Here is a 19,618-nt window from a genome sequence, read left to right on the forward strand (position 1 = left end):
CAATGTTGACGTCCATTGACACGTAACATGTTACCCCGTAACATGACAACTAAGTATGACACATGGTGCAAACTATTCCTCAAACTCAACCAATAATTTGCATCACATTTTACAAAAATTGGAGCAACTTTATCTTTTGACCCCTGTACAATCTGAAACTGACCTTTGTCACCATTCTTGCTGTTTTTATTCCATAACTCCATAACATTCAGTTAAGACCTTTTTGTAATATTTATGTTCAGACAAATAATGTGTTATAATTTTCAATATGATTGGAGCATTTTTAAGTTTTGACCCCTGTCTAATTCTTCATTGACCCCTACCTGGCCGCCATATTGGATTTCCAAGTGGCCACCACTTTTTTCTCAAACACTGATTTCATGAAGAACATTCATGCCAAATCTGATGCTTGTATCACCAAGTGAACAAGTAATGGTAGATGGCAAAGTAAGCCCTATATGGGCCTTGTGCCCAGTGGTGTTGATGCTTTTCTTTGGATTCTGTAGCATAAAGTTGATGAGAGTCTACGAAAACCCCAGAAGGCACCAATCCAAAGCAGGTCACTTCCCCAGCTGAGGCTGGTGCCCATTTGGATTGAGACAATGCACGTTAACTGTCACACAGTCACAGACACGTAGCATGCGTGGTCTGAACGTGCACTGTTCCTGCCTCCTGCAAAAGTTATCAACCCTTTACTATGACTTTACTCACTCACTCACTAACTCTCATCTTCAACCGCTTATGCAGGTAATACGACATTACTGTCGGTAATGTTTTATTCAGCGTTCAGAGCCACTGTGTTTATCAATAAGCACATTGATAATTTCAAATTCCATCACATTCTGCCATTATAATTCTTATTTTTCCTCCCAGTTGGTGAAGACAGCTGACCTGGACCCCAGGCACAACTACGTGTTTGGCTTCCATCCTCACGGCGTGCTGGTGGCAGGAGCCTTCACCAACTTCTGCACCTACGCCACAGGCTTCCCCCAGCTGTTCCCGGGACTCACCAGCTACCTGCTCATGTTGCCCCTATGGTTCAGGGCCCCGTTCTTCAGGGACTACATCATGTTAGCAGGTTTGAGGCCCTGGTTCAACCAGTCACACTTGATGAGTAAATGAGACTCAAAACTTTAACTTGATTTGTGCAATTATTTATTTCACAACATTAAAGTGTTGATGACCCCCAACATTAAAGTGTTCTTTCTTTCTTTCTTTCTTTCTTTCTTTCTTTCTTTCTTTCTTTCTTTCTTTCTTTCTTTCTTTCTTCTTTCTTTCTTTCTTTCTTTCTTTCTTTCTTTCTTTCTTTCTTTCTTTCTTTCTTTCTTTCTTTCAAATGCTTCATCTGCTGGCATTTTGGGGTACACACTTTAATATTTATAATCCTTATTAACCTCCACAAAACAAAATAGTATATAACAACCAGAAAACCTGCAGTGGTGTCAGGTTGAAGTCATACAGACTAACTTGTCATTGGAGGTTGGTGTGATGCAGTCTGTGGTATACTGTGGATTTCATACAAATAATATACAAATATAAAATGTAAAATGTCACAGAGTTAGATTTGTTTTTATTGGTGGACCAGTCTTTATCCTATAACCACCTTAAGCCATATTATGATCTCATAGGGGTTCTGAGGACTAAGATTGGTTAAAGGTTTTGCTGACATTATTCAAGATGGCGATCAATTTCAATTTTCTATTTATTTTCATTTATATAGCACCAAATCACAACAAGGTTGCCTCAAGGTGCTTCACACAAGTAAGGTCTGACCTTACCAACCCCCAGAGCAACAGTGGTAAGGAAAAACTCCCTCTGAGGAAGAAACCTCAAGCAGACCAGACTCAAAGGGGTGAAGTCATGATCCTGTTCAATGACTCCTACTTGAAGTGTCTGAGTTTGCAGTTGTTTTGTATCAAGACTGAGATCCAGGGCCCATATCCACGAAGCAGCCTAAGGTTAAAAATAGCTCCAAATGACGTTATTCTAAGAAAAATCTTAAAATTCCTTGAATTCTTAGACATTTTTGCCAGCGTGCACTCGGCCGAGACAGACGCACTTTTCTCTTCTCCCTCCCTCCTTATCTTTCCTGCTTCTGTGGCGTGTTGTCTGTGAGGCTGCAGTTTTGCTCTTCTGGAAAATGAGAAAAATGGATCTGTTAAAGTGGTCTCTGAACGCAATTGACACTATTTTTTCTACAAGACATTTGGGGGCAGAGGACCCGACCTGTCCTGCCGGGACGCATGTGATGGGTTACGTGATGGACTCATGGAGGAGATGGCAGGTCATGTGCCTTTACATGCTTTCTGTGGAGGACATCGAAGATGTGTATATATTCGGCTTGGTGGTGACCGGCTTTCTGCTGTGTGGAGCGGGCATAGCGCTGGTTTACCGGAAAATCAAGAAAGTGGAAGCAGCTTTGATTGGTCCTTCCAGGCTGCCCTACATGATTGATTCGATTGGGAAGGTAGTGGCTGCGCAGTCGGCGGGGGTTAACCGCACGCTGGAAAACATCTCGAGCAGAATCGCAGCCCTGGAAACCCGCTTTGAACATCTGTGAAGACCACATTCTACATTCTACATTCAGATGCATTGAGAGCCACTCTGTTCTCAGAACTGTGGAATCTTTCAGGCGTCTGCTAATCTGGTTATTGATTTGGCCTCCCTAACACAGCTGCACATCAAGGTCGCTGTGATAAAACCTCCTCAGAAGATCAACACTTAAGCCTCGCTCCCTGGTCTTCCCCCCTCCCCTCAGCTTCTCCAGCTCTGATGTTGACTGTGACAGTGGACTGCTCAGGGCTGAGCCCCTCCCCCTCCAGGATTGTCAGACAAGACCATTGACGGCGCCAAATAGGCTGCCTCCGGAGTGTTCTGATAAACTGGACCTTTCAAATCTCGGTTGTCGTCCTGTGTCCTTGTTTTGTCTGTGTGATTATTGTTTTTCTGTGCTGATGGGGATTTTTTTTTTTCCTCATAGCTGCTGCGTTACACAGCAGCTATGAGGTTTTTTTTTCTCCTTTTCCCTCGTGTTTTGCTTTTCAATATATGTTTATGTACCGTGCCAGCCTATGTGTGTTGTGTGTGTGTGTTGTTTGTTATGGGTCGGTCTTGGTTTGCTCAGCCCTGCTGTTGACCAAGGCAGGGATGTACATCTGGAGCTGGTCCCTGGGCACCTAATGGCAACTTCTGCTCCTACTGGCAATTAGGATGGGTTAAATGCAGTAGACACATTTCATTGTGCAGGGAACATGTTCTTCTGTGCATATGACAATAAAATTCCTTTGAATCCTTGAATACTTGAATTTCTTAGAATCTTCCCTTGGTAAGATGAAAGTTGTCCACAAAGCACCTTAGACCTTAAGAGAGCTCCTAAGATGGCAAACTGGTAAGAGGAGGGAGGAGGACTTTTAAGAAGCCTAAGAGTGTCTTAAGCAGAGAAGATGGCAGAAAAGACAGAGGAAGCAGAGATATTCTCCATATGTACGATGACAGTGAGTCAGTAACACACTACCCACTTGATCTATGTAATTATTTATATTTACTGTCTTAATGTATTTATAAATTGCTTAGGTTCTTGTTAGCATATAATGTTAATATTATCATTACATTTATTATTAGTAGTATTATTAGTATTATCTGTATTATTAATATTGTTATTTTCTTTTATTATTACATCTATTTTGTCGTTAGATTTTAAATGGACCACAATGGAAATAAAGGTTTTCACTTTCTTAGTGTCATGCATGTATTTTTAACATATTTACAATTATATTCTATACTCACAATGAACATACTAAATAAACTCACACACGCATGCACGCACACTTTTAATATATAGATAAGTGGCATGTGAATGACGTTCATTCAAACATTTTCAAGCTGTGTAACAATTCATTGAATTTTGCTGGGTTTCATCATCATGACAAAGTTATCCTCACGATTGCACATCTTAATGCAGTTCAGGTTGATTTCACTGTCCATTCATGACTAGGATGGCGGAGTGCATTTGTTTTTTAATTCTGCTCCCCTTTCTGTGACAACCAATCACAGCTCTTACAGAACTGTGTCATACCTAGCAATGGGGTCAACCTCACCTCCTCAGAAAGACAGGAGTTTCTGTCCCCTCCTTGCTCACTCTTAGGTTAAGATTCCTTGCCAGGAAATGTTAGGCTAAATTAGAAGCTGTTTGAGAGGGCAAGTTGCTTCACGGATATGGGCCCAGACTTTCCGTAAGTTTTAAGAAATTGCTGAACTTATAGAGACATTCACTTAGCTGGACAGTGACGTTCATGTCTTTGGATTCTTGGTGTTTGAGACAGAGACATGACTGGAAGGAACTTAAGGAGTCATGAAGTCACTGGACAGAGGTGCTTGGCCATGTCAAGTCTTTAGGGTCTTGGTGCTTCCTGTCTCATTTTATGTTTATGAAATTTGGATGAAATTTTGGATGTCAACTGCATGTCTTTGGTACTAGGTCTCTCTGGACAATCCTTGGGTACTGCTGGAGTGACTCTATGAAAAATGGATGGTTACTTGGGAGACTCAGATGAGGAGTGTTACTTGAATTGTTTGGGATTGTCAGATATGATATTCTGGACATGTGGTGGGCTTCACTGGACATAATCCAGCATATAGGCGCTTCAGTGTTGATGACCCCCAACAACTGGAAAAGGATGTTTCACCTATCCCCATCTGCTTTGAGACATGAGGATGGACCAGTTGTCTGTTTGGATGGTTACCATCCAGAGCACAGGGCGGTTCTGTGGTGTGGTGGACGTGTTGATGATCAGCACTAGCACACGCTACCAAACATGACTAGACCTATGATGACTGCAGAAAATTCAATGTTGGAATCTTGAATCAAATATTTGATTTATTTTGCTCATTTTGGATGATTTTGATTTGTTGATAGTTCCTGTTACAATTCTGCAGGTCTCATTCCTTCAGACCAAGAGAGTGCCAGCTATCCCCTGCATTGTAAGGGTGGCGGTAATGCTGTCGTAATAGCAGTTGGTGGAGCCCCTGAGGCCCTTGATGCACATCCCGGTACCTACAATGTTGTCTTAGCTAAGAAGAAAGGGTTCATCAAAATGGCCATGAAACACGGGTAAGATCAGAGAGTTTTGGTGGGATATTAGAAAATACTGACAATTTTCCTTTCTGTTAAGTCTTATCAAAAGAACTGTGGTGGTCTGTTCTTGTTTAAAATGCCAGCGTGGCCTTTTGGAACAAAGGCTTTTTCAGTTGCCTTCTGTAGACTTTCCTGGAAAACCAGATTAATCTTGTTCAACATCTCTTAGTGCTCATCTGGTACCGGTGTTCTCTTTTGGAGAGAATGAAGTGTTTGATCAAGTAGGGAACCCAAGAGGAACCTGGCTTCGGTGGACACAGGAACGGCTGCAAAACATCATGGGTATCTCCTTGCCTCTTTTCCATGCTCGTGGCATTTTCCAGTACTCCTTTGGTCTGATGCCCTACAGAAAACCCATCTATACAGTAGGTGAGTACGCTACATTATTTCTCTACTGATGCTGATAAGATGCCTGATACCTCTTAACTGGTTCTGATCAAAGAAAAGATACAGCTCCTTTTCAATGCCAAAGATCCTCACCCTCTCTCAAAGGGTGAGCCAAGGCATCTCTTGAAGGATCGTCTTTTTGGAAGCTTGTATCTATCAAGATAAGTCAAGTCTGGGAACGTGAACTGGAGCCGTACATCCACAACACCAACTGCCTTGAGGTCTAAAATGGCAACCACCCAGGCAGACAACTGGTCCATCCCCACATCTTGAATGCAACTACCCAGCTGCCACTTGCATAGAGAAAGAAATATGCCACATGCTGAAAATGTCAAATCTGAGGCTATGTCAGAATGCAAGTGATGCCTGGCACCATGGGAACATGTGGATGTTGTGATTTGGCGCTATGTGTAAATAAAATAAACTATCAATAAATTGAATTTGCCTTCGGGTGGCATAGTGGCTTAGTGGTTAGCAATGTTGCCTCACAGCAAAAAGGTCATGGGATCATTTCCCACCTAGTCCTTTCTATGTGGAGTTTGCATGGTCCCTCCATGTTAATCTGGCTTCCTCCCACTTCCGCTTCCATTAGGTGAGCTGGAAACTTTAAATTGCCCATGGGTGTGTCTCTATGTGGCCCTGCAATGGACTGATGGCCTGTCCAGGGTGTACTCTGCCTATGTCCCAATTACTGCTGGGACAGGCTCCAACCGCCCGCCTGCCACTGCAACCGTGTGAATTTACCTTGAATGTATTTACCGTTAAACCATGGATTATGAGCAGTACCTGTAAAAATCATGTGTGGCAAAATAACCCGCTTTGTGAAGAAAAGAAAGTTGCTGCAATTTCACTGCAACTCAATCAATTTCAATCAATTTTTTTATATGGCGCCAAATCACAACAAACAGTTGCCCCAAGGCACTTTATATTGTAAGGCAAGGCCATACAATAATTATGAAAAACCCCAACGGTCAAAACGACCCCCTGTGAGCAAGCACTTGGCTACAGTGGGAAGGAAAAACTCCCTTTTAACAGGAAGAAACCTCCAGCAGAACCAGGCTCAGGGAGGGGCAGTCCTCTGCTGGGGCTGGTTGGGGCTGAGGGAGAGAACCAGGAAAAAGACATGCTGTGGAGGGGAGCAGAGATCGATCACTGATGATTAAATGCAGAGTGGTGCATACAGAGCAAAAAGAGAAAGAAACAGTGCATCATGGGAACCCCCCAGCAGTCTATGTCTATAGCAGCATAACTAAGGGATGGTTCAGGGTCACCTGATCCAGCCCTAACTATAAGCTTTAGCAAAAAGGAAAGTTTTAAGCCTAATCCTAAAAGTAGAGAGGGTGTCTGTCTCCCTGATCTGAATTGGGAGCTGGTTCCACAGGAGAGGAGCCTGAAAGCTGAAGGCTCTGCCTCCCATTCTATTCTTACAAACCCTAGGAACTACAAGTAAGCCTGCAGTCTGAGAGCGAAGCGCTCTATTGGGGTGATATGGTACTAACGAGGTCCCTAAGATAAGATGGGACCTGATTATTCAAAACCTTATAAGTAAGAAGAAGAATTTTAAATTCTATTCTAGAATTAACAGGAAGCCAATGAAGAGAGGCCAATATGGGTGAGATATGCTCTCTCCTTCTAGTCCCCGTTAGTACTCTAGCTGCAGCATTTTGAATTAACTGAAGGCTTTTTAGGGAACTTTTAGGACAACCTGATAATAATGAATTACAATAGTCCAGCCTAGAGGAAATAAATGCATGAATTAGTTTTTCAGCATCACTCTGAGACAAGACCTTTCTGATTTTAGAGATATTGCGTAAATGCAAAAAAGCAGTCCTACATATTTGTTTAATATGCGCTTTGAATGACATATCCTGATCAAAAATGACTCCAAGATTTCTCACAGTATTACTAGAGGTCAGGGTAATGCCATCCACAGTAAGGATCTGGTTAGACACCATGTTTCTAAGATTTGTGGGGCCAAGTACAATAACTTCAGTTTTATCTGAGTTTAAAAGCAGGAAATTAGAGGTCATCCATGTCTTTATGTCTGTAAGACAATCCTGCAGTTTAGCTAATTGGTGTGTGTCCTCTGGCTTCATGGATAGATAAAGCTGGGTATCATCTGTGTAACAATGAAAATTTAAGCAATACCGTCTAATAATACTGCCTAAGGGAAGCATGTATAAAGTGAATAAAATTGGTCCTAGCACAGAACCTTGTGGAACTCCATAATTAACTTTAGTCTGTGAAGAAGATTCCCCATTTACATGAACAAATTGTAATCTATTAGACAAATATGATTCAAACCACCGCAGCGCAGTGCCTTTAATACCTATGGCATGCTCTAATCTCTGTAATAAAATTTTATGGTCAACAGTATCAAAAGCAGCACTGAGGTCTAACTGAACAAGCACAGAGTTGAGTCCACTGTCCGAGGCCATAAGAAGATCATTTGTAACCTTCACTAATGCTGTTTCTGTACTATGATGAATTCTAAAACCTGACTGAAACTCTTCAAATAGACCATTCCTCTGCAGATGATCAGTTAGCTGTTTTACAACTACCCTTTCAAGAATTTTTGAGAGAAAAGGAAGGTTGGAGATTGGCCTATACTTAGCTAAGATAGCTGGGTCAAGTGATGGCTTTTTAAGTAATGGTTTAATTACTGCCACCTTAAAAGCCTGTGGTACATAGCCAACTAACAAAGACAGATTGATCATATTTAAGATCGAAGCATTAAATAATGGTAGGGCTTCCTTGAGCAGCCTGGTAGGAATGGGGTCTAATAAACATGTTGATGGTTTGGATGAAGTAACTAATGAAAATAACTCAGACAGAACAATCGGAGAGAAAGAGTCTAACCAAATACCGGAATCACTGAAAGCAGCCAAAGATAACGATACGTCTTTGGGATGGTTATGAGTAATTTTTTCTCTAATAGTTAAAATTTTGTTAGCAAAGAAAGTCATGAAGTCATTACTAGTTAAAGTTAAAGGAATACTCAGCTCAATAGAGCTCTGACTCTTTGTCAGCCTGGCTACAGTGCTGAAAAGAAACCTGGGGTTGTTCTTATTTTCTTCAATTAGTGATGAGTAGAAAGATGTCCTAGCTTTACGGAGGGCTTTTTTATAGAGCAACCGACTCTTTTTCCAGGCTAAGTGAAGATCTTCTAAATTAGTGAGACGCCATTTCCTCTCCAACTTACGGGTTATCTGCTTTAAGCTACGAGTTTGTGAGTTATACCACGGAGTCAGGCACTTCTGATTTAAAGCTCTCTTTTTTAGAGGAGCTACAGCATCCAAAGTTGTCTTCAATGAGGATGTAAAACTATTGACGAGATACTCTATCTCACTTACAGAGTTTAGGTAGCTACTCTGCACTGTGTTGGTATATGGCATTAGAGAACATAAAGAAGGAATCATATCCTTAAACCTAGTTACAGCGCTTTCTGAAAGACTTCTAGTGTAATGAAACTTATTCCTCACTGCTGGGTAGTCCATCAGAGTAAATGTAAATGTTATTAAGAAATGATCAGACAGAAGGGAGTTTTCAGGGAATACTGTTAAGTCTTCTATTTCCATACCATAAGTCAGAACAAGATCTAAGATATGATTAAAGTGGTGGGTGGACTCATTTACTTTTTGAGCAAAGCCAATAGAGTCTAATAATAGATTAAATGCAGTGTTGAGGCTGTCATTCTCAGCATCTGTGTGGATGTTAAAATCACCCACTATAATTATCTTATCTGAGCTAAGCACTAAGTCAGACAAAAGGTCTGAAAATTCACAGAGAAACTCACAGTAACGACCAGGTGGACGATAGATAATAACAAATAAAACTGGTTTTTGGGACTTCCAATTTGGATGGACAAGACTAAGAGTCAAGCTTTCAAATGAATTAAAGCTCTGTCTGGGTTTTTGATTAATTAATAAGCTGGAATGGAAGATTGCTGCTAATCCTCCACCCCGGCCCGTGCTACGAGCATTCTGACAGTTAGTGTGACTCGGGGGTGTTGACTCATTTAAACTAACATATTCATCCTGCTGTAACCAGGTTTCTGTAAGGCAGAATAAATCAATATGTTGATCAATTATTATATCATTTACCAACAGGGACTTAGAAGAGAGAGACCTAATGTTTAATAGACCACATTTAACTGTTTTAGTCTGTGGTGCAGTTGAAGGTGCTATATTATTTTTTCTTTTTGAATTTTTATGCTTAAATAGATTTTTGCTGGTTATTGGTAGTCTGGGAGCAGGCACTGTCTCTACGGGGATGGGGTAATGAGGGGATGGCAGGGGGAGAGAAGCTGCAGAGAGGTGTGTAAGACTACAACTCTGCTTCCTGGTCCCAACCCTGGATAGTCATGGTTTGGAGGATTTAAGAAAATTGGCCAGATTTCTAGAAATGAGAGCTGCTCCATCCAAAGTGGGATGGATGCCGTCTCTCCTAACAAGACCAGGTTTTCCCCAGAAGCTTTGCCAATTATCTATGAAGCCCACCTCATTTTTTGGACACCACTCAGACAGCCAGCAATTCAAGGAGAACATGCGGCTAAACATGTCACTCCCGGTCCGATTGGGGAGGGGCCCAGAGAAAACTACAGAGTCCGACATTGTTTTTGCAAAGTTACACACCGATTTAATGTTAATTTTAGTGACCTCCGATTGGCGTAACCGGGTGTCATTACTGCCGACGTGAATTACAATCTTACCAAATTTACGCTTAGCCTTAGCCAGCAGTTTCAAATTTCCTTCAATGTCGCCTGCTCTGGCCCCCGGAAGACAATTGACTATGGTTGCTGGTGTCGCTAACTTCACATTTCTCAAAACAGAGTCGCCAATAACCAGAGTTTGATCCTCGGCGGGTGTGTCGTCGAGTGGGGAAAAACGGTTAGAGATGTGAACGGGTTGGCGGTGTACACGGGGCTTCTGTTTAGGGCTACGCTTCCTCCTCACAGTCACCCAGTCAGCCTGCTTTCCCGGCTGCTCGGGATCTGCCAGGGGGGGAACTAACGGCGGCTAAGCTACCTTGGTCCGCACCGACTACAGGGGCCTTGCTAGCTGTAGAATTTTCCACGGTGCGGAGCCGAGTCTCCAATTCGCCCAGCCTGGCCTCCAAAGCTACGAATAAGCTACACTTATTACAAGTACCATTACTGCTAAAGGAGGACGAGGAATAACTAAACATTTCACACCCAGAGCAGAAAAGTGCGGGAGAGACAGGAGAAGCCGCCATGCTAAACCGGCTAAGAGCTAGTAGCTACGCTAAGCTAGCGGATTCCTAAAAACACACCAAGTGAATAATGTGTAAATAATTTAGAGGTGATTCAGCAGAAGGAGTGCTTTAGTTAAGGCACGTGGAGATTACACTGGGAAACAAATCGTAATCTAGATAACTAGATCAATCTAACTGCGCAGATTAAACAGCTAACAGATACAGAAAAACACCGCTGTGCTCCGGAACAGGAAGTGATACAATACCGCAGTGAGAGCCAACCACCAGTAGAGGCAACTGTGCTCTTGCATTTCTCAACAGTTGGTTTTGGCAGAGGGATATGTCACTTATCTGGCAAAGAGACTTTCAGTAAAGAGACCTTCAGTAAACTAGAGTAGTTTTTGTCAGAAAAACAATTGCCATGTGTATAAATGCCTATGATGCCATGAAGTAATTTTTTCCATAACTGGGAAAAAATATAAAAAGAAGATGAAAGACAAGGAAAGACAGGACAAAGAAATTTGTGCTGTGGGATGTGCTTGTTTATTTGTCCTTTAGAATGTAAATACTTTGAGAGGTTCACAGAATATTGTTTGAATTCTCTGATTCAGTGCTTTATTTTTGCTGAATATGGACAATCTTTCCATTAAAACTAAATGGCAGAAGTCAAATGCAATTAGTGAAATTTGCTCCCATGGTGGATGTCACACAGAGTGAAGGCAAGTTAAAGCTAGGAATGGCATGGTTCCACTTCTTCATATCAATAAGACACTGATGCTGTAATATTGAGTATCTGCTGTTCAACCCAATACTCTTTTCCCTGTCTTAAAACAATTAATCTGTGAATACATACATTTTATCTAGATCAGGTCCGTCCAAATCTGCTCCTGGGGGACACCTGCTCTGCATGTTTTTTCACTCTTCCTCCTCCACTCTCATCTAATTAGCTCTGACATGTGCTCAGCTATTCCCCCTCTAGCTGCCACCTTATCGTGGTAGGGGGGTTTGCATACCCGGATGATCCTAGGAGTGATGTTGTCGGGGGCTTTGCGCTCCCTGTAGGGTCTCCCAAGGCAAACAGGTCCTAGGTGACGGGTCAGACTAAGGGCAGTTCAGAACCTCCATGACCAGTAAAAAAATCAAGGACCAAGACGTCGCCCGGTATAGCGGAGCCGGGGCCCCATCCTGGAGCCAGGCCTGGGGTTGGGGCTCACGCGCGAGCGCCTGGTGGTGGGCCTTAGCCCATGGGGCCTGGCCAGGGTCAGCCCGAAGGAGCAACGTGTGCCCGCCCTCCTGTGGGTTCACCACCTGCAGAGGGGGCCATGGGGGTGGGGTGCAGAGAGGATTGGGTGGCGGTTGAGGGCGGGTGGCCCGGCGGCCCGGTCCATGCTCACAGCCCCTGGCTGTTGGGACGTGGAAAGTCACCTCGCTGGGGGGGAAGGAGCCTGAGCTTGTGCGGGAGGTTAAGAGATACTGACTAGAGATAGTCGGGCTCACCTCCACGCACAGCTTGGGCTCTGGTACCCAACTCCTGGAGAGGGGCTGGATGCTTCATTTTTCTGGCATTGCCCACGGGGAGAGGCGGAGAGCTGGGATCGCATTGCTTATTGCTCCCCAGCTCAGTCGCCATGTGTTGGAGTTCACTCCGGTGAATGAGAGGGTCGCGTCCCTACGCCTTCGGGTCGGGGACAGGTCTCGCACTGTTGTCTCAGCCTACGGGCCGAGCAGCAGTGCAGAGTACCCGACCTTCTTGGAGTCCCTGGGAGGGGTACTAGATAGCGCTCCGACTGGGGACTCCATTGTTCTCCTGGGGGATTTCAATGCCCACGTGGGCGGTGACAGTGAGACCTGGAGGGGGGTGATCGGGAAGCGCGGCCTCCCCGATCTGAACCCGAGTGGTGTTCAGTTATTGGACTTCTGTGCTAGTCACAGTTTGTCCATCACGAACATCATGTTCGAGCACAAGGGTGTCCATAAGTGCACGTGGCACCAGGACACCCTGAGCCGGAGGTCAATGATCGACTTTGTAGTCGTATCATCTGACCTTCGGCCATGTGTCTCGGACACTCGAGTGAAGAGAGGGGCAGAGCTGTCGATTGATCACCACCTGGTGGTGAGTTGGATCCGCTGGGAGGGGAGGAAGCCGGTCAGACCTGGCAGGCCCAAACGTATCGTGAGGGTCTGCTGGGAATGACTGGAGGAACCCTCTGTCAGCGAGGTCTTCAACTCCCACCTCCAGGAGAGCATCTCCCAGATTCCGGGGGAGGTTGGAGACATGGAGCCCGAGTGGACCATGTTCTCCACCTCCATTGTCGATGCGACCGCTCGTAGCTGTGGTCGCAAGGTCTCTGGTTCCTGTCGCGGTGGCAATCCCCGAACCCGGTGGTGGACACCGGAAGTAAGGGATGCCGTCAAGCTGAAGAAGGAGTCCTACTTATCTTTGTTGGTAGGTGAGACCCCAGAGGCAGCTGACAGGTACCAGCAGGCCAAGCGTGCCACAGCCCGTGCGGTCGCAGAGGCAAAAACCCGTGTCTGGGAGGAGTTCGGGGAGGCCATGGAGGAGGACTATCGCTCGGCCTTGAAGAGATTCTGGCAAACACCTCAGGAGGCGGAAGCAGCTCTCCAGCAGCACTGTTTACGGTGCAGGTGGGGAGCTGTTGACCCTGACTGGGGATGTTGTCGGGCGGTGGAAGGAGGACTTCGAGGATCTCCTCAATCCCATCGTCACATCTTCCGAAGAGGAAGCAGAGACTGGGGACTCAGAGGCGGACTCATCCATTACCCAGGCCGAAGTCACCGAGGTGGTTAGAAAGCTCTTCGGTGGCAAGGCTCCTGGGGTGGATGAAATCCGTCCTGAGTACCTTAAGTCTCTGGATGTTGTAGGACTGTCTTGGCTGACATGCCTCTGCAACATTGCGTGGCGATCGGGGACAGTGCCTCTGGATTGGCAGACCGGGGTGGTGGTCCCTCTGTTTAAGAAGGGGGACCGGAGGGTGTGTTCCAGCTATAGGTGGATCACACTCCTTAGCCTCCCCGGTAAGGTCTATTCCAGAGTACTGGAGAGGAGAATTCAACCGATGGTCGAATCTCAGATTCAGGAGGAGCAGTTTGGTTTTCGTCCTGGTCGCGGCACACTGGACCAGCTCTACACGCTCCATCGGGTGCTCAAGGGTTCATGGGAGTTCGCCCAACCAGTCCACATGTGTTTTGTGGATCTGGAGAAGGCATTCGACCGTGTCCCTCGGGGCACCCTGTAGGGAGTGCTCCGGGAGTACGGGGTCCGGGGTCCTTTGCTAAGGGCTATCCGGTCCCTGTACGACCGCAGCAGGAGCTTGGTTCGCATTGCCGGTAGTAAGTCAAACCTGTTTCCAGTGCACGTGGCCTCCGTCAGGGCTGCCCTTTGTCACCGGTTCTGTTCATTATTTTTATGGACAGAATTTCTAGGCGCAGCCAGGGTGTAGAGGGGGTCTGGTTTGGGAACCACAGAATCTCATCTCTGCTGTTTGCGGACGATGTGGTTCTGTTGGCTTCGTCAAATCAGGACCTTCAGAGTGCACTGGGGTGGTTTGCAGCCGAGTGTGAAGCGCCCGGGATGAAAATCAGCACCTCCAAATCTAAGGCCATGGTTCTCAACCGGAAAAAGGTGCTTTGCCCTCTTCAGGTCGCTGGAGTGTCCTTGCCTCAAGTGGAGGAGTTTAAGTATCTCGGGGTCTTGTTCACGATTGAGCGACGGATGGAGCGTGAGATCGATAGATGGATTGGTGCAGCATCTGCAGTGATGCGGTCGCTGTATCGGATCATCATGGTGAAGAGAGAGCTGAGTAGGGGGGCAAAGCTCTCGATTTACCTATCGATCTACGTTCCAATCCTCACCGGCCGAGATGAGTTTCCTCGGCAGGGTGGCTGGGCGCTCCCTTAGAGATAGGGTGAGGAGCTCGGTCACTCAGGAGGAGCTCGGAGTCGAGCCGCTGCTCCTCCACGTTGAAAGGAGTCAGTTGAGGTGGCTCGGGCATCTTTTCCGGATGCCCCTGGACGTCTTGCTGGAGAGGTGTTCCAGGTACGTCCCATCGGGAGGAGGCCCCGGGGAAGACCCAGGACACGCTGGAGGGACTACATCTCTCGGCTGGCTTGGGAACGCCTTGGGGTTCCCCCGGAGGAGCTGAGGGAGGTGTGTGTGGATCGGGAGGTCTGGGCGACTTTGCTTGAGCTGCTGCCCCCACGACCCGACTCCAGATAAAGCGGAAGAAAATGGATGGATGGATGGATGGATGGATGGATGGATGGATGGATGGATGGATGGATGGATGGATGGATGGATGGATGGATGGATGGATGGATGGATGGATGGGCTCAGCTAATGAGGAGCTGGGAAACACCAGAATGAAGTAATCAGGTGTGAGATAGAGCAGGTAGACAGGAAAGCATGCAGGGCAGGTGCCCTTGAGGAACAGATTTGGGCATCTGATCACTGCAAAAACTGCCCCTCTCAAAATAAGCCAAATAATCCTAAATCTAGCCAAATTGTTTTGTATTAAGCAAACAAATCTGCCAATGGGGTAAAAAAAATTGCTTGTTTAGAATTCTCAAAAGTAGCAAATATTTTCCCAAAATAGGACATTTTTTTCTTATGTAGAAAATACTCGACAAGATTATTTTTCTATTTGGACAAAAAAATAAGTCAAATTTTCTTTAAACAAGTCTTTTTTACATTCTTAGTTATCAGTTTTTGCAGTGATTTGGGCATCCCTAGTCTAGATCTACTTTGCTAACCTTGCTATCTAACAAAACATCAACTCAAAATGTGATTTTGAGTTGATGTTCTTGAGTTGAGTTGAGTTGAACTCAAAAAATTGATTGATTGATTGATTGATTAAAGGAAAACACAGAACGACTACAACATGCATTGCATTGGATGTGATTTTTTTTTTTTTTTTTTTTTTTCTGGCATCTAACCCAGTAATTTTGGCTAATATTTGGATTGACATACCCCTAGTTACAGAACTGCATGTTGGCCTATTTTCCAGATGATTTGCTGCTACAAGTTGAAGATGATAGAGTCTGCTATACTGATTAGCATATTATAATCAAAATCCATACCACAGGGAAATTTACATGGATGAATATGATATACCATCATTACTGTCTACCTCTAAGATAAACAAACACTGATTTTGCACACTACATTATGACCCCTATAAGCTGCAGAGGCCTCTAGTGAAACATATTGGAAACCATCAGGTTCACTGTTGTGTCTCTTCACGCCAGTGGGACGGCCTATCAGGGTGGAGAAGAACAACAAGCCAACAGCCATGGAACTCGATGACCTTCACCAGCTTTACATGGATGAACTCAGCAACCTGTTTGAGGAGCACAAAGCCAAGTATGGTGTGGATGACGACATACACCTGAACTTTGTCTAGACTGAACAATGGATGGAATATTTATTTCTATACATCAGGACCATGTTTCTTGAAAACATCTTAAATCTCCTATTGTTAGTTGAAGATCATCTATAAGTGCTTTTGGCAAACTTGACTTCATGCTGCAGATAATTTTACATTTTGCAGAGTTCTATAAATGTGAATTTAACCTGTTAATCTGGAAGAAATTCAGATGGTGGAACAAGGCACAAAATGATTAATGCGCCAGCTCTGAGGGAAGATGTGATTCTTTCATGCGTGCATGTCATTTGGAAATTTTGTGTTTAAATTGTAACACAATGAGGGGAAAATGCCAATGATGCAAGTTTTCTGTTTTGGCCCAACAATTTCTCAAATAGAGACAAAGGTTGAAAAATGTTGCAAAATGACATGAAGGGCAGTCGTGTCCAAACACACCAATAATTCACATTTTCACTGTCTTGGCATGTGTTAAATACAATAAAAGAAAATATTTTAAACAGAATGTGTCTTTTTTTTTTCCCTTTAACTCTGTTAACATCCATTCATTCATCTCACTTTGAAGAAAAAACCTAACAGATTATTATTGAGTCTTACTTTTACAGACATTTACCTTCACAAACACAATGCTTGTAAGTTCAGGGGTCTTGAAGATTGAAGGTTTGTTTAAACATGTCAGTATGTTTGCCAATTGTTTAATTTGTTGTAAATCCTGGACAGTTTGAGTGCCTGTTGTTGGATCACGTTCCCAAATGATAAGACCTGCGAACTTTAGCACAGAACTTTTATTAGTGAGGGCAAGATTGAGATATTTCCAAATGAAATATGTGACAGACTGGACAGTGCCATCAACATTTCCACACAGTGTGAACTGGATGTTAATGTGGGTGATGTTTGCGGGGCAAAATCCAAAAACTCACTTTCAGCACTTACTGTGATGCAAAAGAGGGCAGAAAAGAAGAAATGACTTCAATGAAGTGAAATTTAACCAGTTAGCTAAATGTATCCCAACCTAGAGGAGTGCTCATTGATTTTAAAGATTCATATTTGATACACGACTTAACTCAGAGAAAGAGTTTGTGTTTTTGCATCATTTTGACAGCACAGCTAATAAAATTATGAAACTGCCAAGGAGGGTTTTTTGAGTTGCCATTTGTCTGTTTTTTTTTTTTTTTTTCCTCTCAAAAGGTCATCGGTGGATTTAAATGATGTTGCATAAATTTTGGTGCAGCTCTGAATTATGGGGTGGACGTTTCTTTTATCTTTGATCTTGGCTTGTTTAATCATAGTTCCTTCGATCCTGCGTTTGTACTGTGAGCACGATTAAAGGAATCAGGATAAAACGGGCAAATCTCTAGACTTTGATGATGTTCTAGATCTGGTTATAGTGTTTAACTTTTTAAAAAAGCTTTTTCATTAAAAAATATTGGGATATTTTTAAAGCCTTGAGTGCCATTCTAGTTTTTAAAGTGATTATTTGAAAATAAATAAAAAGATTAAAAAAATCTACCAGACTCACGTAAACGTTCATTTGTGTAAAACCTGGTACTGCAGACTTTTGATATTTATCAAGTTCTGCTCATTATTTATTGGATTGCTGACAAAAGTGCCTTTTTTAAACACTGTAAATGTGTTATTGAACTCCTGATGATGAAAATCAATCACAAGCAGGTTTGAAACACGCTTTTCTTAATCCTGTTGCACATTTGAACACACAGTGTGACAACATTTGAATGAATTAGTTGTTTTGGAATGAAAGACTTTTTGTTTTTGTACGGGTATTTGTATGATGTGTTCTTCCGTGCACATTGGTGCACGTGTTTGACACACTTATGGCTGTGTGGATGAAGTTGCTCAGTGCTGGTAATCTCTGAGTTTTCTGCAGCAGGTGTGAGTGAGCTCAGTGATCAACATGATTGGTATACTTTTCAATGGAGGGCTCAAAGTACACAAGAGGTAAAGTCCCAAAACTCCTGCCATCCCAGAGATCATACAGATACATGTGACTAAACTGTATTATTGTTTAAATTATTGTTTAATTTAAAAAGAAAAAAGTCTGACAAACTGACAGCTAAATGGAGGTGAATTGGTGAAACAAAGATTAAAGTATGTGGTCATTATCAGTGAACTTTTGCACTGCTTCCATGAACTGTTAGATCAAATCATTTTTCAACAGAAGCCTCCTGTGAAGGTTGGTATGGTTGCTTTCATTCAAAAACGAGTTCCATCCTTGGTCGTGGTCCCGCTGGATCTGCACTATCAGTTCGCATTTCTGGGATGATGAGTTGCATCAGACACAAATTTGGAGTTTATTTGATCATGTGTTGAAGTGTGCACACGGTGGCAGCAACATGACTTTTATTTGTCCTCAAGTGTGATGATGTGTCTTTATTAGATCTAAATTTAAGTTGTTAGACTTGGTGTTTTTGGCCTGCAGCATGTGTTTGCATTGCCAGCTGGCAAGCTGTTTGAAGCTGCACAGATCAATCAGTCAATCAATCAATCAACTTTTTTCTTGTATAGCGCCAAATCACAACAAACAGTTGCCCCAAGGCGCTCCACATTGCAAGGCAAGGCCATACAATAATTATGAAACACAGTCTACGTCTAAAGCAACATAACCAAGGGATGGTCCAGGGTCACCCGATCCAGCCCTAACTATAAGCCTTAGCGAAAAGGAAAGTTTTAAGCCTAATCTTAAAAGTAGAGAGGGTATCTGTCTCCCTGATCTGAATTGGGAGCTGGTTCCAGAGGAGAGGAGCCTGAAAGCTGAAGGCTCTGCCTCCCATTCTACTCTTACAAACCCTAGGAACTACAAGTAAGCCCGCAGTCTGAGAGCGAAGCGCTCTATTGGGGTGATATGGTACTACGAGGTCCATAAGATAAGATGGGACCTGATTATTCAAAACCTTATAAGTAAGAAGAAGAATTTTAAATTCTATTCTAGCATTAACAGGAAGCCAATGAAGGGAGGCCAACACGGGTGAGATATGCTCTCTCCTGCTAGTCCCCGTCAGTACTCTAGCTGCAGCATTCTGAACCAACTGAAGGCTTTTTAGGGAACTTTTAGGACAACCTGATAATAATGAATTACAATAGTCCAGCCTAGAGGAAATAAATGCATGAATTAGTTTTTCAGCATCACTCTGAGACAAGACCTTTCTGATTTTAGAGATATTGCGATCAGATCAGGACTGACCTGCAACGTTGGACAGATACCAATCCCTGTTGATTTAGCAATCCCTCATTTGCAAGGAAGACTTTCTCTTGATCAGATCACTTACAGTATATCTCCATCCAGGATCGATCTAGAGATGCCTGTGTGTGGGTTTGCTTATCATGGGAATACCGTTGCCATCCAACAAACACATGGTCCTTGACAGATCCTTAGCTGGTCCAAGGGCTGGGAAATCCCAGATATTCGTTTCCAGTCCCTGAGTTACAAGCCATTACCTCCTCCACCTAATCCGCCGTTGAGGACTTC

General features: G+C 43.8%; 1 protein-coding gene across 1 annotated transcript in view; it reads left to right on the forward strand.

Moving 5' to 3' along the window:
• mogat2 (monoacylglycerol O-acyltransferase 2) overlaps positions 1 to 16,578 on the forward strand; it is a 54,793-nt gene extending 38,215 nt beyond the window's left edge. The window contains exons 2-5 of the mRNA XM_034179122.1: positions 791 to 1,078; positions 4,936 to 5,110; positions 5,304 to 5,503; positions 16,001 to 16,578. Coding sequence (XP_034035013.1) covers positions 791 to 1,078; positions 4,936 to 5,110; positions 5,304 to 5,503; positions 16,001 to 16,155 — 818 coding nt within the window. The 3' untranslated portion in view covers positions 16,156 to 16,578. The remainder of the gene's footprint in view (positions 1 to 790; positions 1,079 to 4,935; positions 5,111 to 5,303; positions 5,504 to 16,000) is intronic.
• Positions 16,579 to 19,618: the final 3,040 nt, after the last annotated feature.

Source organism: Thalassophryne amazonica, chromosome 9, assembly GCF_902500255.1.
Source record: "Thalassophryne amazonica chromosome 9, fThaAma1.1, whole genome shotgun sequence".
NCBI lineage: Eukaryota > Metazoa > Chordata > Actinopteri > Batrachoidiformes > Batrachoididae > Thalassophryne > Thalassophryne amazonica.